Here is a 23,594-nt window from a genome sequence, read left to right on the forward strand (position 1 = left end):
AACTATTAATGTTTTTTTAAAGTAGGACAAAGTTGATGCCCCTTAGTTGAAATGGAAGAGTATGTCATAGCTGATAAGATTTTGTTTTATACATATTAAGTTGTCATCTCAATGTTGCAACACTTCGCACTGTTCCGCCCATCTACGGAGATTCACCGAAGTTAACCGAAGAACAGGGAAGCTACTCTAACTCACCATCGTCCAAAATGACGACCGCGAGGGACAAGTTCTTCTGGACAAGAACTTTGTGCTCCCTTTTAAAGGCACTTGAAGGAGTGGAGACAGAGATAGAGTTGAGAAATGAAGCTCACATAAAAGGTATCATTGAACTGGTTGGAGGTGACATGAGCGTGACGATGCGGGACTGCGAATTAATTGTCGCAGGCCGTTTGAAGAAACTGCAACGTTTTTTCGTGCAAGGCAGGAAGATTCGCATGGTTGTGATTCCGGACCATATAAACATGATTGACGCGATGCAGGGTGTCATCAAAATGTACACTGCTCAGCCTAAGGGGCGGGACGAGTTCAAAAAGGTCAGCAGAGGGAGAGGCCGTGGTCGTGGACTGGGGAGGGGGCGAGCACAGGGAATGTACGGGCGCGGGAGGGCACAGGGAGGAGGGAGAGGTGGTGGTAGGGGAGGCGCACCTCAAGGCACACTCGGGCAGGTTCATCCAGTAGCTCCTGCAGGTACTAGTGATGGAAGAGGAGGAAGAGGTGGTGGTACTGGTAGAGGAGGCGCACCTCAAAGTACACTCGGGCAGGTTCATCCAGTAGCTCCTGCAGGTACAAGTGATGACAGTGCTAATGTTCTGAGCATGCTCCGTCCTGACTACATTTATCGCAAGTCGTCAAAGTCGATTTCAGTGCTCCAAGCGTCAGAGTCAGACAGAGTGTCATCCCCAACCCCCAGCGGCACTACTAGTGATGACAGCGCGAGTATTCACAATGTTCGTCGAAGCGGAAGTGTGCATGAAAAACACAAGGAAAAGTTACACACAAGAAGAGAATCATCAATTCCACATTCTCAAGACTCGTCGTTAGGAAGAGCCAGTTCACCCAAACATCATTCTACAGACTCTCCATCAAGGAGATGTGGTTCACCAAAACGACATTCCCAGGATTCCAGACATTCTGATTACTCCCACCAACGCCGTTCAGCAGAAAGACATTCTCCTTCAACTTCAAGGCAAAAGGAATCAGATGGGAGTCACAAGAGTAAAAAGCCTGAGGATCGTTCAGCTAAAAGACATCCTCGAGATTCCCCTTCAAGAAAGAGGGATTCACATTCATCCAAAAGTGAAAAGTCAAAGGTTGGAAGCTCATCATCCCATCACAAATCTTCAAGAGAAAAAGAGGACAGAAAAGATACTTCCAGGTCAAGACATTCTGATAGGCACCATGATTCTTCAACACATGGTACCAGTGACACTGACAGGCATAGAAAAAAGCATCACCGTTCACGTAGAACAAAAAGCTCAGGACACAGAGACTCTGACAAACATGATCAAAAGCAAGACAGTTCTGATCATAGAAAACATTGTTCAAAGTCTGGTAAGGACACATCAAGTAAAGAAAAATCTCCTAGCAGAGATGAATCTAAAGGAGACCAGTCTCGGTCAGAAAGCAAACCCTCACAATCTAGAGATAAGCCCAGTAGTAGTCGGGCATCTCCTGTTTGACTTTGATGTACATTTTATTCATCTACAGGTGATGATAAAAGTAAAGCTAACAAGAAGTTAAAGGCTTACTAACTCGCTCCCGTGTTTACGATGTGTAGTTTGCCCACAATCGATGTCAAATGCATCATAAGGCCATATAATGACGATATGTCGCAATGCGCGGACCATATACATGCATTACAGCTTGTTCTAGCCTCTGAAAAAGTGAGGATGTCAACAAAGACGCGGAGTTATTTCCCTTGCGTCAACGTTACCTCTGTTGGCAAATCTATAAATAGGACGATCTAGATCAAAATAAAAATTCAAATATCTCAACATTTAAGGGGTCCTAGACCACAATATCTTGCAGGGAACTTAATTTAGCATGTCTCCAGCTGTGGGTAAAGCAATTAGCGTGAATAGTCATCAGCTTTCTATGCCTTTAATTATCTTCAAATTCTGATACTGAACCACCTCTGCCAGGTCTTGTGTGAAACACAACAGGTGCATAGCTGCTAAATTAAAGAAATGTTTAAGTCAGTAGACAGTATACCATTGTGCCACTACTAGTGATTTTTATGTGTGTGTTTTTCCAGCAAAACGTGTGTTCATGAATGCTATTCTTTAATTTTTATGGTACTTGACATTTAAATAAGGGTTTGCATATGAGCAAAGATGATAAAGAAAGTTGACTGAAATTGTTAGTAGTGATATGTTTCCAAGATGTATGTTGAGGATGTTTTTTTTACATTTAGTCAAGTTTTGACTAAATGTTTTAACATAGAGGGGGGAATCGAGACGAGGGTCGTGGTGTATGTGTGTGTGTGTGTGTGTGTGTGTGTGTGTGTGTGTGTGTAGAGCGATTCAGACTAAACTACTGGGCTGATCTTTATGAAATTTGACATGAGAGTTCCTGGGTATGATATCCCCGGACGTTTTTTTCTTTTTTTCCATAAATACCTTTGATGACGTCATATCCGGCTTTTTGTAAAAGTTGAGGCGGCACTGTCACACCCTCATTTTTCAATTAAATTGATTGAAATTTGGCAAAACAATCTTCGACAAAGGCCGGGGTTTGGTATTGCATTTCAGCTTGGTGGCTTAAAAACTAATGAGTGAGTTTGGTCATTAAAAATCGGAAACTTGTAATTAAAATTATTTTTTTATTAAACAATCCAAAAATAATTTCATCTTATTCTTCGTCATTTTCTGATTCCAAAAACATATACATATGTTATATTTGGATTAAAAACAATCCCTGAAAATTAAAAATATAAAAATTATGATCAAAATTAAATTTCCGAAATCGATTTAAAAACTATTTTATCTTATTCCTTGTCGGTTCCTGATTCCAAAAACATATAGATATGATATGTTTGGATTAAAAACACGATCAGAAAGTTAAAACGAAGAGAGGTACAGTAAAGCGTGCTATGAAGCACAGCGCAACCGCTGCCGCGCCAAACAGGCTCGTCACTTTCACTGCCTTTTGCACTAGCGGCGGACTACGTTCAGTTTCATTCTGTGAGTTCCACAGCTTGACTAAATGTAGTAATTTCGCCTTACGCGATTTGTTTTTTTTTAAGCTGTGTTTTAAGCTGAAATACATCCAGTTTTTCTGTGTTTGTTCATTTTAATGCAGCTTTATGTCTGAAATCTCTACCTCAGGAACTGTAAACATTATTTGTGTTAAACTGAAATTTGTTGTGTTAAACTGTCAGTTTTCTTGTGGTTGTATTTCTTTCACTTTCAGCTGGGTTATGTACCATGTGAGTGGCAAAGTACTTCTTTTGTTTGTCCATCTGAGTAAGGATGTCATGGGTTTTTTTCATGTAATAAAATTTTGTAGATTGTGTGCAGTTGAAATCCACATGTTTTATTTGGCTTGAAACCAAAGAGGACTGATCAGTTATATAAGTTATAACTGAAACAGTGGAAGCAAATGTTATGATTTTGTAGACCAAATCACTTTTGCCAAGAAAGATTGTAACTTTAAGGCCCCCCCCCGCGGGTTAGGGGGAAGAATTTACCCGATGCTCCCCAGCATGTCGTAAGAGGCGACTAACGGATACTGTTTCTCCTTTTACCCTTGTTAAGTGTTTCTTGTATAGAATATAGTCAATTTTTGGCTCACGTAAGTGTAGCCTATGCGATGCTAACTTTTGTCTGTCTGTGCGTGCGTGCGTATGTATGTATGTCTGTGGTAGAAACTTTAACATTTGACTGAACACCGAAATACTAATTTTACCTGGTTATTATTCAAGCAACAGCTTCAAAGTATTGAAGCAATGATCAACATTTCGTCGGCACGTATGTAGTTAAAGTGTGTATCCAAAGAAAACAGGTGGTGGGGGGTTTGGGGGGGGGGTAAAAACAGCTGACTGGTTTGTGTCGTATGTGGTATGTAGACCAGGTCAGGGTCAAGATTAGGTCAGATCGCGTGAAGGATTGTGGTATAGATACAGTTATCACCGAGCTGCAGTTCGCCGATTCAGAGAAGACAACTCATGATTTCACATTGTTCGGTTTCGTAGCTCCAGAAAAATAGATAAAGAAGATACCAAACGAGATTTCCTACAGGTTAATCTGCACAGCGTGTTTCCAGTGTCTGCGCGAGGAAGCGCTGTCGAAAGCGCAGTGTCGATCTGGCCATCTGGCAGTCGTGTCCCCGTAAGTAGGCTACAGACAGACAGATCTAGATCTAGTGTCTCGCACTCTTGCACCGTGTCACCTAGGCTTACTGTGTGTGTGTGTATGTGTGACGGAGTGATTGAGTTTGTGTTACTGTTTGTCGATTTCTTACGTGAGCCTTGAAAGCTTCGCCTCTTGTTATAAAGATTTTAGTCAAGCAGTATGTACGAAATGTTAAGTCCTTTGTGCTGGAAACTTGCATTCTCCCAGTAAGGTAATATATTGTACTACATTGCAAGCCCCTGGAGCAAATTTTTGATTAGTGCTTTTGTGAACAAGAAACAATTGACAAGTGGCTCCATCCTCTCTCCCCCCTTTCCCCGTCGCGATATAACCTTCGTGGTTGAAAACGACGTTAAACACCAAATAAAGAAAGAATGTAACTTTAAGGGCTGCTATTTTGTTTTAACGTTCATGAATGCTAAAAGGCAATTGTGTTTGAGTAGAATCTGGTTATGTTGAATTTTTTTAATTTTATACTTAAACAAATTCAGAATTGAGTACAGTCTGCGACTGATTTTCTGTATGAATCTTTGAATGGAAGTTTGTGGAAAGTTGTGTTCAGCATTGTTATGTTTACAGGTAAACAGATTGCATGTATGTGCAATAGTTCTTCATTCAGAAATTAGAAGAAAACATGCCTGTATGTTCACACTGACACACACAGCTGAGTAATTTTTTGGGATTTTGACACCCCCCCGCGGGTTAGGGGGAACAATTTACCCGATGCTCCCCAGCATGTCGTAAGAGGTGACCAACGGATTCTGTTTCTCTTTTTACCCTTGTTAAGTGTTTCTTGTATAGAATATAGTCAATTTTTGTAAAGATTTTAGTCAAGCAGTACATGTATGTAAGAAATGTTAAGTCCTTTGTACTGGAAACTTGCATTCTCCCAGTAAGGTAATAAATTGTACTACGTTGCAAGCCCCTGGAGCAAATTTTTGATTAGTGCTTTTGTGAACAAGAAACAATTGACAAGTGGCTCTATCCTATCTCCCCCCTTTCCCCGTCACGATATAACCATCGTGGTTGAAAACGACGTTAAACACCAAATAAAGAAAGAAAGAAAGTTGGGATTTTGACACATCATACTTTCTTGCTTTAATGAAAAATAAAAGGTACACAGAAAATACCTTGAAAGATTGTTTATTCATGTGTTTTATTTGCACAGCGTTAAGTAAATCAAAATAACTAAGGCATCATTTCCTTGTGAGTGTTAGTCTGTGGTAAAAAAAAAAAAAATTAAATTACATATTCTTACTCAGAATCACATAAAGCATTGAAGCAGTCTGAGATGCTAAGGTCTGAAAAGGCTACCCGTCTTAAACAATTTTAAAGGGAAGCAACCCCACCACAAAAAGTGTAAACATAGCCATGGTAATGAGCACAACCCAGGGGAGTTACCTCCCATTGGTGTGTACTACGTCACTACCGTTACTCAACACGTGGTAAATATCATACGACTTTTTCAGCTCTGAGGAACCCCCCGCGGGTTAGGGGGAGTCCCATATTGATTGGGACGAGAAAGAATTTACCCGATGCTCCCCAGCATGTCGTAAGAGGCGACTAAGGATTCTGTTTCTCCTTTTACCCTTGTTAAGTGTTTCTTGTATAGAATATTGTCAATTTTTGTAAAGATTTTAGTCAAGCAGTATGTAAGAAATGTTAAGTCCTTTGTACTGGAAACTTGCATTCTCCCAGTAAGGTCATATATTGGACTAGTACGTTGCAAGCCCCTGGAGCAAATTTTTGATTAGTGCTTTTGTGAACAAGAAACAATTGACAAGTGGCTCTATCACATCTCCCCCCTTTCCCCATCGCGATATAACCTTCGTGGTTGAAAACGACGTTAAACACCAAATAAAGAAAGAAATTTAACAAGGTGAAAATAGTTCATGGAAAAGGAAAGACTACACTCCTCATAGCTGATATGTTAACCATGGTTTGTTTTTTTTCAAGTAAAAACTGATATGTGTACATAATCTTTCATGTGTTACAAATTATGCTTTTAACACACACACAAACATACACAAGTTGAGCACCTAATACAAGTACAGTGGTATCGGTGATGGAAGGACCCTCCAAAAGTGTCCCTACAATATAGATGGCCTGTCACAACAGGTATATTATTCTAAAGCTAATGAGAAAAAAGAACAACAGAAGGTGTACATTTGTGAGATGTGTCCTCTCATTAGAGGGGCCTCACATCACAGGTACCACTGTAATTTACGGCAACTGATGATTGCACTGCAAAAAGAAAAAAGCCTTTGGTGGATAGTCAAAACTAATAGTTGAAAAGATCGGGATCAACGCAAATATTCTTTGGGGCACAAAAAAGAACCAAAAAATTAAAACAAACGAACAAAAAGTTCACAAACAGGAAGATTTCCCCAAAGTGGGTGACCCTGTTCCCCTTGTGGTGCATGTATACTTACTAAAACTGCTGGTATGTTGACAAAAAATGCATCTGAGGAACAATGCACGGATCTCAGTGGATGTAAAACTATAAAACAATATGATGTAAAAAGTTGAATGACTTGTCTTCAGCAGATTCATAGTTTGGGTGACACACATACATGAACAACACAACACATCACATACACACACACACGACAACAACAGCAATAAAAACAACAACTTCACAGAACCTATGCAGAATGAACACATTTCAATGTAGGAATCATGTAAATTCCTTAGCATGCGTATTGGGATCATGGGGTTCAAACTGTGTTTTGGAGGTGAGAGCATATATATGTATGACGGGTGGTGATGGGTGAGAGCCATTTCAGTACTACTGCCAACTGATTAGCGCATATGTAATGTGGAGAAAAAAGCTTGGACCAGAGTTAGTGTAGGAGTCTACTGTTTAATGTTGGGTAAAAACAAATTATACCAAATAATTCCTGAGAACTACTTAACCAGCTGAGCCAACCAGTCCCTACACAAACAAAAACAATAGAACAGCAGAAAAAAGTAATTCAAGGACAACCCTGTCCAAAACCAATGCTAAATTGTAAATTTAGCAGAAATTTAAAAACCTCACTTGTGAAAAGCTCACATAGAATGAATTGTGGGGAAAAAAACCAGCAGAATAATTGATCAACCGCATGATCACAAACTAAAATTACCACAACAAAAAACAGCAACTCAAGGGCGAAACATAAGTAAAAGAAAACAACATGTGTCCAAAAAGCGCAAAAACAAGACAGCCATAAAACATTTGTTCATAAATTCATTAGAAAAACAAAATAATAACCCAGACAAAAAGGCACAAAACGTGACTCAATTGCTAAACCGATGATACTAATTATATGTACTGTGGAGAATAGAATTCATGTACATATATAGTTGTACATAACAGATTCAAGTCAAGGTTGTTCCAAAGCAACAGCTTTTCAGGCCAAAGATCAGTTGAATAGTTCCAACATACATGTAGTAATTAGCTTTGTCTACACCATTACCCTAAAATTCTAAATTACCAGAGTTTTTTTCATTCAAACTGGATTCAAACTTGATGCAATCATTAAATAGGCTAGGAAACATCTTGTATCGGAGACTACTTTTTTCTGTTATCAAATAGAGGTACTGTATATTTTCAGCCACGAAGTAGACAAGGGACATTCTTTGATAGACTTTATACCCCTAAGAATCAATGTTGTTTCGAAAAAACCCTGTTCTTGCACTATAACCTGCATGGTTCATGCAAATGGCAAGCAAAAACAATGCAATTCAGAATGGTTCGAAACAAAGGCTTGTGTGTAATCTCAATCAGGCATAAAAAACTAAATTGAAGGATTTGGTCACTTAGGTATTCGGTTAAACTTTTGTCACATGATTTTTATCATTCGAACAATCCACAACAAAGTGATTAGTTTATGTGTATCACTTAAAAAGAATCTTGCAAAACATCCACTCTATTTTTCATCCCATTCACTACAGATAATTGGAATTCCTTTCCTCAGTGATTGTGATATGCTGTGTATATACAATGAATGCAAATAACCTTTAATCAATAAATAAATTAAGTAATGTCTATACATGTACCATATATTCTTTAATTGGCATGGTCACACTTCAGTGATTTCAATAAAAACCTTTGTGTACAAAAGTATATAAAAAATATATGCACAAATTCAATAACACTGAATAAAGTCAGCATTAACAAAGAAAAAATAACGTGCACTATTTACAGCTTGATGCAAATGTTTTCTTTACAGTGAAGTGGAATCTTCACAGCAAAGACTTTAAAGTTCACTTTTAGCAAGAGTTGTAAAAGGAGGGTAATTATTGAAACAAAAACATCAAGTCGACATATCCACAGAAACACATACGAACTCATTTTACCATTCTGTATCGTCTAAAAAGTTCGACTCCTGGCTTGTGCAGTCAGCCAAATTACATGTAAATATAAAGCTGTTGCACTGTCTGTTTGCCAAAATATTTTCCATACTCAATTGGCAAAATTACAGAAAATGTCCGATCAGTGCTACCCCTGGAAACTGCTATAGTTGACTATATGTGTTGGTCACTTGGTGTCACAAACGACGGGCGCTGTGGCGGGGTGGTAAGACGCCGGCCTCTTAATCGGAAGGTCGAGGGTTCGAATCCCGGCTGCGGCCGCCTGGTGGGTTAAGTGTGGAGATTTTTCCGATCTCCCAGGTCAACTTATGTGGAGACCTGCTTAGTGGCTTATCCCCCTTCGTGTGTACACGCAAGCACAAGATCAAGTGCGCACGGAAAAGATCCTGTAATCCATGTCAGAGTTCGGTGGGTTATAGAAACACGAAAATACCCAGCATGCTTCCTCCGAAAGCGGCGTATGGCTGCCTAAATGGCGGGGTAAAAACGGTCTAAAATTCCACTCGTGCAAAAACACGAGTGTACGTGGGAGTTTCAGCCCACGAACGCAGAAGAAGAAGAAGAAGGTGTCACAAACACTGGTGGGGATTCTTGTAACTTTTAGGCCCAAGCGTTTTCAACCTTGGCGTTACAAAACAAGCAACTGTGTAAAAGTAAATGTTTCAAAAGTGTTCTTTATTGTAGTAAAACTTGGCCCCTTGGGAAGAGGAGTGACGATTGCACAGTTTGTGAAGAGTGGTTGATAATCCTCCAGGGCCACAGAAAAACACACCCACTTTTTTCCTGAAACACACACAACACTGTTTACAAGCATGTAGCAGTAAAGCAGTGAAATCTACAGGGGGAAAGCTGTTTTTCTTAACATGCTCACTCAGGCTGTGAGAATGTGGCTTTAAAGAACAAACATTAAATGTTGAAATGACACATTTAGATAATTTGCAACAATAATATACGATTCTAAAAGGTTGCTGAATGAAACAGGCAATAGCAGAACAAGAGAAAAGTGTGGACAATAGCAAAGCACAGAACAAGTCTGTTTATGACTCGAGCTACCATACAACCTTTGGTATACTAGTACTGCATGTACAAAACATTATTTCCAAAGGAAGACCGCTGTTTTCATAGTTTACACACAAATTTAAGAGACTTTTTATTAATTACAAGGATGAGCAACAAAGATTAAACAGGCAAAAGAAAGCATATATATGATACATATGTAAAACTAGAATGATGCCGGGAAGAAGTAGAGCCGTACCCGGCTTTGCCGGGAAGAAGTAGAGGAATACCCGGCTTTGCCGGGATAAAAGCGTTGTGGACAGTGACCTTCTAAAAATAGTAACGGGAATATCCGGCTTCGCCAGGATAAAAGCGTTGTGGACAGTGACCTTCTAAAAATAGTAACGGGAATATGGATTGACGCCACACGAAGGAAGGGAGATAAACGCAAAACACTGGAGAAGATAAGGAAGAGTTACTGGGAATGGATCTGGGAAGATGAACAGAAAAATCAAAATCGGTTCAGCGCTGCGCGCTGAGAGCACGTGTTGAAAATTCTCATCGACCAGGTTGTGTCCGGGGTCTCCCTGAATATGCCCACCAAATTTGAAGCAGATCCATAGAGAACTTTGGCCGTGCATCGCGAATACACACACACACACAGACACAAGTCGTATATATATATAGAAGCAGACAAATGAATGCACAAATATTGTACCCTCTATGATCCTCTGCAAGTTGTTCAAAGACTCTGTCCCACTGGGGGCGCCCATAGTGTGTCTTCTGCTGCAGGCCTGTAATGGGGTCTGCTGCTGACGCTCTGTCGTGAAGCATTATGTTTTTTGCCTGCACACAAAAAATGAATACATGAGATTTTAGAGCAAAACCTAGTGAGGAGAGAACAAAAGTTAATGGCGTTAGAACTTAAAACTTAAGTCCTTAAATCACAGATACATGTATTTGTCATTTTGATGTGAATTATATCACTTACAATAACAACAATGACAGTAATGAGATATTAGGCTGTTGAAAGCAACAGATTTTACTGGGTTCTCTGAAAGGCTGTGGTAACTAACTCTAACAAAACCCACTAGAGAATCCAAAAACCATGAAAGGGGGGTTAATTATTGGAACCTCTAAATATTGACACCAAAAAATGTTACATTTGCAGTACATCGACCCGGTGGTCAGCAATCTTGCAAGCGAGTCACATTTTGTTGATGATTTTGAGATAAGTTGGTTATTTGTATCATAAGAGTTTGCCTGTCTGTCTGCTTCATAGACCACTAGGGCGACATACTATAAATGTGACGTTTTTTTTTTCTCAATAATCAAACGTACCAATTACGCTCCTTTCTTGTTTTTTTATTCAGAACTTTGGAACGTTCTGTTTTTTTGAGTCACTTGAGAAAAAGTGACTCTATGTAATCGGTCAGTGTTAGTCTGTCCGGCCGGCCGGCCGTAGACACCACCTTAACGTTGGACTTTTCTCGGAAACTATCAAAGCGATCGGGCTCATATGTTGTTTAGTCGTGACCTCCAATGACCTCTACACTTTAACGATGGTTTCGTTGACCTTTGACCTTTTTCAAGGTCACAGGTCAGCGTCAAAGGAAAAATTAGACATTTTATATCTTTGACAAAGTTCATCGGATGTGATTGAAACTTTGTAGGATTATTCTTTACATCAAAGTATTTACATCTGTAGCCTTTTACGAACGTTATCAAAAAAACAAGGGAGATAACTAGCCTTTTCTGTTCGGCAACACACAACTTAACGTTGGGCTTTTCTCGGAAACTATAAAAGTGACCGGGCTCAAATTTTATGTGAACGTGACTCATTGTGTTGTGAATAGCAATTTCTTCCTGTCCATCTGATGCCTCATATAATATTCAGAACTGCGAAAGTGACTCGATCGAGCGTTTGCTCTTCTTGTTTTTTATTAAAACCCACTATTATTTAAAGAATGTGATGGATATGACTGAACATCAAAACCCTACAAGGATGAATAAAACACTTTTTTTAAATTGAAAAGTGTAAGCAATCAACAACCTATATATTTGCAAGCAATTGTGCACTTACGCAAACACATACAGACTCTCTCTCTTATTCTCTCTCTCTCACTCTCTGCTTTCTCCGTTGGTGCATGGAACAAACAACAAGAGCATCATGCAACACAAACAAGGCGGCAGCATTGAACTTATACATCCCACTGCGACCTTTCACAAAATGAAAACGTCACCTGCTGGTTATCCCATCCTCGCGTCAGGTAGATCTGGTGATGCAAGAAGTGAGGGTCCCCTCTCTCCGACACCTGTGCCTCCAGGGACTGCAAGAGTTGCTGGAACCACTCGAAGGCGTGCATGTCTGGGCACACCCAGTACAGGTATACCTGCTGTAAGGTCATTCGCCTGGATGAACCACAGTGCATGTGCCTGGAAAAACAGGTGAACACTACATAAGTAATTACTTAAAACAATGTTTGTATATAATCGTATTGACTATTGTACTTTAGAACCTGCTTTTATTACATTTTAAGGAGGATTTAAAATGGGGGGGGGGGGGGGGGGGGTTCCATTGGAACACATAGTGTAATCACCGTCTTAATGGTATCTGACAAATAAAATCAGGCATCCTGACAAATTTTCAATTCATGACACACACACACACACCAATTTTAGCCTTACTCACCAGATGTGTTTCAATATTGATGCGAAAGGCGTCACACCAATGCCGGCCCCTATCAGCACACCGACATCGTACTCCATGAAATCCTGCAACAGTAGCACATTTAATCTATTAAAAAAAGTATTACTCTGAGTCTGATATATACTGTCATAATTAAAGCACAACATCTGTAAAAACAAAACTAAAAAAAACTCCAAGCTTAAAGTGGCAGTGCCGTACATGCACATATCATTATCAAATAATAACCATGCAAACAATTCTAGAAATCTTTAATTGTTCAGGTATATGTGAACAAATAAATGAATCACACAGTCTCACACAAATTTGAAGTATCTTCTCCTTAGAACATCAAAATATGCCATCGTGACACCCGCACCCCCCTTTTATTTTTTTACCCCCTCCCTCTCCGCTTAAAGACCTTATTGTTTTCATAACATCTGTAAATGTACCTCCATTTTAAGGCTCCCTCCTTTTTAGGACCCGATTTTCTCAGTGTTTTCATGGTCTTAAAAGGGAGGTCCCATTGTATATGTGTACATACCTCAGAAGAGGTTCCAAAGGGACCATCCAGAGCTAACCTGCAGAGACAAGAGGAAAACATGATAAAGTATGTGATCTTCACTAACAGCTACTTTTAATTGAGGGGCCCAAACAAAAGTACATTTGGCAGCTTATATGAGAGAAAAATATATATGTCTACATCAAGATTTTGTTAAATGAAAATCCATTTCTAACAATTCTACAGTTCATTCTGATCAATAAGATTGAAAAACATCCCCCCACAATAGCCAATACAACAATTGAACATGAACCAGATTAATGTATTAAAAACTGACAAAATCAAGTATGTTACACACACACACACACACACAACACACACACTATCTTTTTCCTCCCTCAAAACATCCCCTCCGAGACCAACGCACACACACACATCACCCCTTCACCATCACCACCAGCCCTCACGCAACCCTCTCCAACGTGCTCGAAACATCAGAGAAAGAGTTAACATCAACTATACATACCTAAAATATATAGAAACATAGACATCGTTTTTGACTTTTTAAAAAGCCCTAATACAGATGAAGCAGGTTTATTTCTCACGAAAAAAGACCGTTGTTTTAGTAAGGATTTCGGTAATAAGACAGTCTATTTTTAGATGCACACGTGGTTCCGGTGTTCGCCTGAGGTGTACTCAAAACGAGGGAAGTACAACTACAAGCGGGGGTCCGGTTGATTATCGGTAAAAGCAGGAAGTTTTAAATGTATGTACTGTCTTTGCAATGGAACATGTTGTTGTGTGTTTGAGACAATCATTAATGTTTGCATGCTGGTCACAGATTCTCTGTTTTTGTTTGCTTGGCCTATTAGGCACGTCCATAACGGGGTCATGCCTGGCTTGGCCTTTGTTCCGACAAGAGCCTTTTGTGATTAATTCTGTCATTAACATCTTACCGGTTCATTCCTTATTTTTTGACTTGACATCAACTAAAGGTAACTTATATACCAAGAAAGACAGGTACTTTTTGTATTTTTTTGACTTTTTTTTTTTATAGCATAATTATATTTGAGTTGACTTTTGATTTTTTTGACAGAAAATGTGCAATTCACATAGCTTCTAATTCTATTACTTTTTTGCGTTGGTCAGGAATAATTCTTTAAGTATTTCATCCTTTAGAATGACACCCCCACAATTTTTCAAATAATTTCTTTGATTTTCCCCAGATCTTACAAATGACATCGAGTGCCAATCTCTCTCTCTCTCTCTCTCTTCTTTAGCTCCAATAAGTTTCCACTTTTGCATCATGACAAATTCTCATAACAATAGTTTTATCCATTTAATTTTAAGCACAGTAATTATATGTTCAGAAACTTATAAAACAACTTTTTTGCTTCAGGTGTGACATCAGCAGCAATGGAGAAACACATTTTCTGTGAGACCTGCTGGACTTCCAGGTCCCATACAGTTCTTGACACAGCAAGAAAAACTGTTGGCGAGACAGCAGACTTTCACTTTGAGCATGAAGACACAAATTATGATGTCAGGTGCCCAGAGTGTAATGTCCTCTATGAGTGTGAAACCAACCCAGACAAGGAAGGATTACCAATACCAGAGGAAGAGTCTTCAGAGCAGAAAAACGTTGCAGAAAAAAAATGGCCTGTGTTGGTGACGAGAACTTTTGATGACCAGAGTGACAGTAATTCTGACTCTGGTGCTAAAGTGGAACTGGAAGAAGCAGGGGATTTGTCACAGTCCCCAAAGAGCACTTACTTTCTTCAGACGTTTACAGACTCATTTTTGCTGGATTGTTTTAGCTGTTCTGAAACTTCGTCATTTTCGTCATCATATTCATCAGTGTCTTTATTTTCACGTAGAGCACAGGCACGGGGAAGAGGAAGAAGTGCTTCACTGTCTCCTCCACGATCTAGAGAAAAGATGGTTTCATCATTCACTCACAGGGGGGAAAAAAGAAGCGCCTCATTTTCTCCACCCAGGGGCAGAAAAAGACATTCCTCACTCTCTCCTCTGAAGTCACAAAGAACAACCACTTCACCTGAGCAAGAGATTGACCAGAATCATCACAGTGAAGGACAACCCACACTTCAGGTGTTAAAAAATGCAAACCTTTCTCCATCATCAGATGACATGCAGAAGTTATCGCTGAATCTGCCTCAAACAGAAGAGCAGCAGCAAGTTGTGTCCGTCGACTCACCAACAAGAAACGGCTCTACGTTTCATAGACGCAGCTCGTCTTTATCTATCCTTTCAGGGGAAGCGACTCACAGCATGGGGGCAATCCTCACACAAACTTTTCACAGAATACAAACTGGAGGAAACAACGGTAAAACTAAAAGGTATCCATTGGAGCTGGTCGCATCACGTCACCTCCGAAAAGCCTCAGAAGCCCCAGAGTAAGTGCAGGTACCTCTCTGTTAACATCAGGCTTGAGAGTGTTTTCTTCCTGTTTACTTTTCCTGTCAGCTATTCCCCTTTTTTTTCTATTACTAGTTTTCTTCTAACTTTCTGTGACTGAGAAGACAAAAAACAGAACCAAGCTGTTCAAAATGGAGCAGAAAGAATAAGCATTCAAATTTAGAGATTGTGGGAAGATGGTGCGTGTTTTTTGTTTCGTGTTGTGTTTTTCCCTACTTACATGCCTTACTTTGTCCACCACAGAGCGAGGAATGACCTAAAAGTTATTGAACATGAGTTTACTAGAAATAATCACCTTCCTGCATTTCTTTTTCTCTGAAATTCACAGATGATCCTTACATATATATTCTTTGTATCATTTTACTATAGATACACTAGAAAACTATTTAGAAAATTCCTCTCTTTTTGGCTGGTGTATAAATAGCTTGCATCAACTTTTTACTCTTCCACGCTGCTTTCTACTCTTCTAAAAGCGAGCATGTGTATTCCCATACAGGTGATTCATAATATATGCTTTTTGTTTTTCATCAGGCCTGACCCACCCCTACGCAGTCTTTCAAGTCCTCCCCTCTCCCCAAAGAGAGCAGAAGATGACTCTAAGCTTCTCTGTCGCGCCAGGAACGTAACTCTTGATAGCTGGGAGCAAAGACTGGTTGCCAACGGCCGAGAGGTGCCAATAGAATGGCGAAGAAAATGGAAGAAGTACAAAGAAGAGGATGAGGAGTTGTGTTGGATTGATGGAGAGTATTATTAACTCCACTAATTCTATGGACAATCCTCTTTTGTGAGATTCTGTTACTTTTAATTTACGACTGCATGTTGCTAAACACATTGAGTGGAATTTGGAGTCACTGCCTTGTGATATTGACTGATGAGTATTAACACAAAAATGATCTGTTTTTAATTGAGATGTGTGTAAGACTTAAGAAACAGGATGATGAATGGATATTTTAAAATACGATGGCACTCCCCACCCCAAACACATTTAAGAACTTCCTTTTCATATTCCTGTTCATTTTACTACAAAACCTGATTTTCTCAGACTGTTGGAGGTCTTTACCAGCGTGTTCAAATGTACATGTACAGGGTGACCCCCCCCCCCCCCCAAAAAAAAAAAAATACCACCCTCTAAAGTGCTAATAACTCCTAAATGTAATCAACGAATTACTTCATATGTGGTGTACATTGGCTTGAAATATGGGATAAGTTCACATAGTGTTAAATTTGTATCTTGAATATTCTGACTTTTAGCTCTTTCAAAATTGTACTCCAATTTTGGGATTTGGCTCAAAAGTACGGGGTTTGGCACTGAGTGGAAAGCACATCAACCCCATTTTAGGCCTCCAGATGTTTACATGTTGGTTTTTCTGAAGGGTTTTGCATACTAAAACCATCCTTAGACAATATTGAAAGAGCAATTAAAGGGAGTCTGGAGGGTGTGATGCCACTGCTCAGTGTCAAACATCCTAATTTTGAGGCAATCTCCAAATTTGTTTTAAAAATCCTAAAAATCAAACCACTTGACCTGCATACTTGAAACTTTATGAAATTATCATCCAACATCCAAAGCTAATGAACACCAATTACGAAGTAATTTGTTGAACAGATGTGAAAGTTATCAGCATTTTAGCGGGTAACATTTTTTGGGGGGTAACCCTGTATTTGCAGATGTCTTTCATGGTGAATGTTAAATGATATGTCTACTTTTAAATGTATGGTTCCCATAATCAACTTCTACTTTTAAGGAAACATGATACCGAGGGCACATTTTGAGTACAACTGTTGTTTTGAATTCTCTCTCAGTATTATAGCATATTTTGTACATTGCACATTTTTAGCATTTTTTTCTGCAATTTGCTTTTGTAAATAGTTTTTAGCTTCCGGCATACAGTTCTTCCTAAGTCACATGTCTTGTGCTCACAGAAAGGTTACAAATACCTGTATAAAAGAGAGTTTGAGTGTCATTGAATATTTTCACATAGTTAATTTTTTATCCCGGAATTTATTACCTGTTTGGTGTGTATGGTGCAGTTTTAGTATGTTCCATAGCTATGTGTATGGATTGTTATGATCACCTCCTCTTTTAACCTGCAACATGTACAGGCAGGTTTCACAATCTTCAATCACAGACTTCCTTTTTTTTCAACAAAATCAATCTTGACAGAGATCTTTGAAATAGTGTTTTTATTAAAGCCTTACATCCTCCTGGATGGAATCAAGACAAAAACTTGTATGGAGACGCATTCTTGTCGACATAATGTGATAGCTTGTTACAGTACTCTATCAAACAAAGGGATAGACGTAAACAGAATTGGGTAACGATTTATTCAAAGAATATTGTCCAGAGGCTTTAATAAATTAAGCAATAACAATGCAAGCAAAATATCATTTCCGAGCTCAGTGAAAAAAGCAGCAAATAAGGACTAATTATGGGAATTCCGTTCTTCTGAACTGCTATTTCGCTGTGATGCACGTCATGAGCATACCTTCAAAAGTAACAATGTTAATTGCACTCCATTTCTCACTTTAAAAAAAAAGTAGAATCATTGACCAATAGAAAAAAACGAGTTTGGAATTTTTTTTGCATATTCTTGGGGAATAAATACCTGAAAATGTAACCCTACCCTCTAAATGGTGACATCATGACAGCGAAAAAAAATATACAGAACAAGTCATGTGAAGCGATAATAAAACATTAAGTTGGTTTGAAACTAAAAGATCAACATTGGAATCAGGGACGAGTCATTAACAATGCTAGTGAGATTTGGCTAGCCGAAACCAGAAGACCGAGACGGGTTGCCTCCGCGAAGCATATGAACAAAACGGGCGATTTTTCTCATTTGAGCAGATTTTCACACTAAGCATGACATATCTGTTTATACATTGGGATCCAGGAAATCCAAAGGATACAATGCAATAACTTTTGAATCTGTAATCAAAAGTGTTATTGTTATTTGCAATTTTTAGAATGTTATGTACCAAATTTTATAATACATTTCATAACTTGACGAAATGTAAAACAAGTCGCGTAAAGCGATATAAAAACATGTAGTCAATCTATAGGCATCAAATTGAAGGATAAACTAAAAAAAAAAACAGTCCGATCGGCGAGACTAAATTCAGATAGTCTCGGCTAACCATACCCGAAAACCGTCACGGATCACACTCATCTCCGCGAAGCATACTCAACCTGTTTTCTTTAATTCTGAACGCGTTTTTAAAGTAAACATAACATATGTATATATATTTTTTAAATCAGGAGAAGATAAGAAGTACAATGCAGTAGTGTTTGTCATCAAAAACGAATATTTCATTACAGATTCAATTTTAATGAGCGAACTAATTCACTTATTTTCAAGCTACCTGGCTCAAATGCAATATCAAAGTCCCGACTTAATCAAAGATTACTTAACAGGTCCGCCTCAACTATCACAAAAACGGAAATGACGTCATCAAAGACTGTGGCAGAGTACCTTAACGCAGTCCTAGTATATCCACTACTGACTGAACTGTGGCATAGTACCTGGACGCAGTCCCAGTATATCCACTACAGACTGAACTGTGGCATAGTACATGGACGCTGTCCCAGTATATCCACTACAGACTGAACCTTAATGTCTTGCATTTTCTACAACAACTACTCTGCACACATAAGAAAACCCAACCCCTCTCGCACGCACACATGCAAGTACGCACGCATCAACACTCACGCATCAACACACACACACACACACACACACACACACACACACACACACACACACACACACAAGCTAACACAAACGAACACGTGCGCACAACGCTCGCGCGCACGCTTACACACACACACACACACGTACGCACGCACGCACGCACGCACACAAACACACACACACACACACACACAAACGAACACGTGCGCGCAACGCGCTCGGCCGCACACACACACACACACACACACACAGCTAAATAATACATCATCTGATATGTTTCCTTGTTCATATGCTTTTTTCAAGTCTTAAACGTAAACAATGAATGGTTTTACTGGGATTTTGTGCAGCGTTTTGTATTATCTGCGTTGTTGTCGGATTTAAATACTCTCTCAAAAACTGGGTATCTAATCACGACCGATAAGCTTTTCCCCTTTTCGATTAAAAAGTACAATGAGATTTAGGCAGAACCATAACATTATTCTTCCAAAAACACTTATTAACATCCATGTAAAAGAAACACAACTCTGTTCATCAAATTATCTCACCCTTTGCAAGAAACGTATGGCGAAGGCACATTTCGCGCCGCGGTGCAGATGACGCAATTAACTCTCGTGACGAAACGATTGGTTCGTGACGTCGCGTCATCAACCGTTCATGAACGGCCCTTGTATGAATGGCATTCTTTCTGTTGGGATGACGTGTGAACCTCATCATTAGTGACTTGTAAAATCGGTCGGATTTAGGTATCCCCGAAGTCGGTCGGAATTGGATACACTTACCCTACACTCTTCCACACTGACAGGCGCGCGCGCACGTACGCACGCACATATGCAACAATAACAATGACAAAAATCAAACTTTTAAAAGCACTTGAAAGTTAATAAACAAAGCAACTATTGATTCCCTACGATTATATGATCGTGACTGGCTCTCTTTCCAAGTTGGAACGTTTTCAATCTGCTGTCTGACGTCATCAAAGTGTTGAAAAACGTACGGCGATGTCTATAAAACTCTCACTTGACCACAACATTCACAATGCAGTGCATTCAAGGATTGAAAAAAAACCACTGGCGTTGATCAGACACAGTCACTGAATGTTGTTATTTTACAAATGAATCTGCTTAACATTTGGTAAGAAATTACCGTCAATAGTGCCGGGCGGTCGTGAGAATTCAAGGTTTTCAGAGACAGACAGTAAATAACCTGCTCTGAAATAAACACATGCCGAAAAATTCTTTAGTCAGCCAGTTGATCATCTGCCTGACAACGGATAGGAAGTATAAAATTGGTCGCATCATGGCAATTTGCTGTGTATGGCGGTCATAGCAGACGATTTGTCTTCAGGACGGTCGTGAGAAAAAATGAGACAGACACCTTGCCCGAGTGACTAGACAGTAAATAACGTGCTCTGAAATAAACACATGCCGAAAAATTCTTTAGTCAGCCAGTTGATCATCTGCCTGACAACGGATAGGAAGTGTAAAATTGGTTGCATCATGACAATTTGCTGTGTATGGCGGTTATAGCAGACGATTTGTCTGCAGGGCGGTCGTGAGAAAAAATGAGACAGACACCTTGCCCGAGTTACTAGACAGTAAATAACGTGCTCTGAAATAAACACATGCCGAAAAATTCTTTAGTCAGCCAGTTGATTATCTCCCTGACAACGGATAGGAAGTGTAAAATTGGTTGCATCATGACAATTTGCTGTGTATGGCGGTTATAGCAGACGATTTGTCTGCAGGGCGGTCGTGAGAAAAAATGAGACAGACACCTTGCCCGAGTGACAAAATGACCAAGCGCAAGTAGAATAAGCCGTAGTTAGCCTTTCAAAACCCTTTCATGTCGTGATTTGATGGAAATTGCTACTTATTAAAAGCATGTTACGTCCAAACCTTTTAACAGCCATTCCAACTGAACAGATTTGTAATTAACGTTTTTGAGACAGACACATTTAGAAAAAAGACCGTTTACTTCACATGCGATTGTATCGACTAAACATAAACACATTCATTGTTTTTTTTAACTAAGTGTGTTCATCTATCTCTGTTCTTTGGTTTCTAATGTACTTTCACTGGATTTCTTTGTGTGTTTTTGTACTGGTGCCTTTGTCTATTGCAATGTGGCTAAAAAGGGAAATCGTGTCTGTCTCATTTCTCACGACCGACCTACCTTTTTCGCTGGTGGGGAATACAAACTTGACTTAAATTCGATCAAAGTTTATTTTTCATATGTAAATTCCGAAGACATTCGACACAGACCAGTGAAAATTCACGACTAAACAAAACGAAACATTTTATTTAATATCAAAGTCAGGGACATACCCGACTCTGAAGACTGTGAAACCTGTCTACAGCATTTTTTATTTAAGGGGAGGTTCTAGTATAAAATATCACCAAAATCGCTTCAGTTGTGATTTTGGGGTTCTTGCAATAATGGGTAGATAAAACATTGTATAGTATTGTGGTGGAAGAAATTTCACCAAATCATTAAACCGTTAAAATGACAGTTTAACCGCCAAAAAACACTCTGCTCCTTGTTTCTTGGTCCCTAATCGTCGGATTTACACCAAAATTGGACCATTGTCCCTAACTGATCTCCAATACAAACTTTTCAAGAAGAAAAAGTTAATTATTGGCAGTTAAAAACCCGTTATAAACCGTTATTTTCTAATTTTTCACCGATCTTTATGAAATGTTGTGGTTAGGTTGGTTGTCCCTAACTGAATTTCAACAAGAATAAAAAGTTGATTTTTGGCAGTTAAAAAACCGTTAAATCCCGTTTTTTCACCAATCTTTATGAAATTTTGTGAGTAGGTCCGTTGTCCATAACTGAGTTTCAATACGTACTTTTCAGAAGAAAACCAAGCTTTTGTCAGTTATAAACCGTTATTTTCTAATTTTTCACCGATCTTTATGAAATGTTGTGAATTTCAACAAGAATAAAAAGTATCTAAACTTTGAAGCCTTTTTTTCTCAGAATGATGTTTTCGGCACCTTGCTTCGCCGTTTCCTTGATAACCTCAAAATGTTCTCAACCGACTGGAACAAAACATAGCATGGCTTTTTAGTATTCATAGGACTACACTTTGTGGAAGGCGTTTGTGGGTCGGGATAAAATCAAAGAAAATATAGCTTGTCAGTTAAAACCGTTATATGTAAATATGATGAAATCAACGTTTTAATTAAAATAACGTAATTTTGATTCCACAAAATGTAGTCCAATTACATGTTATTGTATGTTTTGAATTTCTTTAAAAAATGTGCGCTCCTTGAAAAATTATCAAGGAAACGCCAAAATCACTATTTTCGGTTTCTAGATAATGTATGTTTTTCCGTTGAATTGTTTCTCAACGGCAGTTGTCGTGACATTTTAACTAACACAATATATGGGTCAGCAATGCATTTGACTTTATTTGAGCCGAAATCCATTAATATTTCCCATTCTAAATAGGAACACAACTGAAGCGATTTTGGTGATATTTTATACTAGAACCTCCCCTTAAGGAACTCTATATCCTGTAGCTCTTTGGGTTTGTGGGTTTGTTCGGTTTTTGTAGATCAATTTACTTTCATCATTTCTGCTTGAAATTGCATGACTAGTTACTAACTTATTATTTATTTCAATATAATATATATATAAAAATGCAGAACAAAGAACGTCTACAGTTTCTCTGTCCGTTTGTAACTCTTGATGTTAATGTCTTCTCTCTCTATCTTCCTCTTTTTACATCACTGAAAGCAAACACATCCACAGTTCATGGCAATTACTTTGCTTCTGCCGGCTAAAACAACTATATATATGGGTGTGTGCGAGAAAGAGCGAGACTGTTTGAATGAGAAAGAGAATGCATGTGCATGAGAAAGAAGGAACACAAAATATTCCACACAGGATAAATAAAGGAAAACAAAACTAAATTCACATTTGAACAAACAAACAAGAACATGCAACTGAGAGCGAGAGAGAGAATTGAATAACTTATTGCAGTAAACAGTACTGAACTTTTGACAAATTCTAAACTCCCTCAGATTTGCGGAGAAGGCTATTCATCTGTGTTTGTACTAAAATCACATTAAACAAATGAACAAAAACATGCAACAGAGAGAGAGAGAATTGAATAAATTATTGAAGTTAACAGTACTGAACTTTGACAAATCTCCCCCAGTCTTCCCAGATTAATATTTTGTGGAGACGGTTATTCACCTTTGTTAATTAGTGAAAAATATTGTTGTTACTGACATATTTGTGCGCAGTTTGTTCGTCTGTGATCAGGTATTTTGACAATTCACAATCGTTCCTGATATGCATGGTAGTCTTTGTAATATTTCGGTAATAAGATGGACCCGTTTTAGCCAATCAGGTGTTGTTATGGTTGGACGCACAGGCACATCACTTGGTATCTCCATTCGACAAAAACACGTGTGTTGCAGCAGGTGAAAGAAACAGCACGGCCTTCTAGAAGTTTTTATCAATGTAAGTATCAGAAAACTGTCAGCTCACCATGTTAAAATGGCTTGTGTTCCTTTTAGATTCAATGCCGCTTTAGAAACTTGATTCTGACTCGCATACGTACA

The 23,594-nt window shown here is 38.9% G+C and overlaps 2 protein-coding genes across 2 annotated transcripts in view; one reads left to right on the forward strand and one right to left on the reverse strand.

Moving 5' to 3' along the window:
* The first annotated feature begins 75 nt into the window (after positions 1 to 75).
* LOC138962243 (protein starmaker-like) lies at positions 76 to 4,849 on the forward strand. The gene has a single exon (XM_070333986.1). The coding sequence runs from the start codon at positions 207 to 209 to the stop codon at positions 1,677 to 1,679; it is 1,473 nt and encodes a 490-aa protein (XP_070190087.1). The 5' UTR covers positions 76 to 206; the 3' UTR covers positions 1,680 to 4,849.
* Positions 4,850 to 5,479: 630 nt separating this feature from the next.
* The window catches only part of LOC138962242 (cytochrome b-245 heavy chain-like), a 30,511-nt gene continuing 12,396 nt past the window's right edge, over positions 5,480 to 23,594 (reverse strand). The window contains exons 12-16 of the mRNA XM_070333985.1: positions 12,935 to 12,971; positions 12,397 to 12,479; positions 11,948 to 12,140; positions 10,423 to 10,550; positions 5,480 to 9,491 (exon numbers count right to left, since the gene is read on the reverse strand). Coding sequence (XP_070190086.1) covers positions 9,371 to 9,491; positions 10,423 to 10,550; positions 11,948 to 12,140; positions 12,397 to 12,479; positions 12,935 to 12,971 — 562 coding nt within the window. The 3' untranslated portion in view covers positions 5,480 to 9,370. The remainder of the gene's footprint in view (positions 9,492 to 10,422; positions 10,551 to 11,947; positions 12,141 to 12,396; positions 12,480 to 12,934; positions 12,972 to 23,594) is intronic.

This window comes from Littorina saxatilis, linkage group LG3 (genome assembly GCF_037325665.1).
Source record: "Littorina saxatilis isolate snail1 linkage group LG3, US_GU_Lsax_2.0, whole genome shotgun sequence".
Lineage (NCBI taxonomy): Eukaryota > Metazoa > Mollusca > Gastropoda > Littorinimorpha > Littorinidae > Littorina > Littorina saxatilis.

What these genes read in the sequence shown, in the direction of transcription:
- LOC138962243 (XM_070333986.1), top strand. Translation starts at nt 207, where the DNA reads ATGACGACCGCGAGGGACAAGTTCTTCTGGACAAGAACTTTGTGCTCC.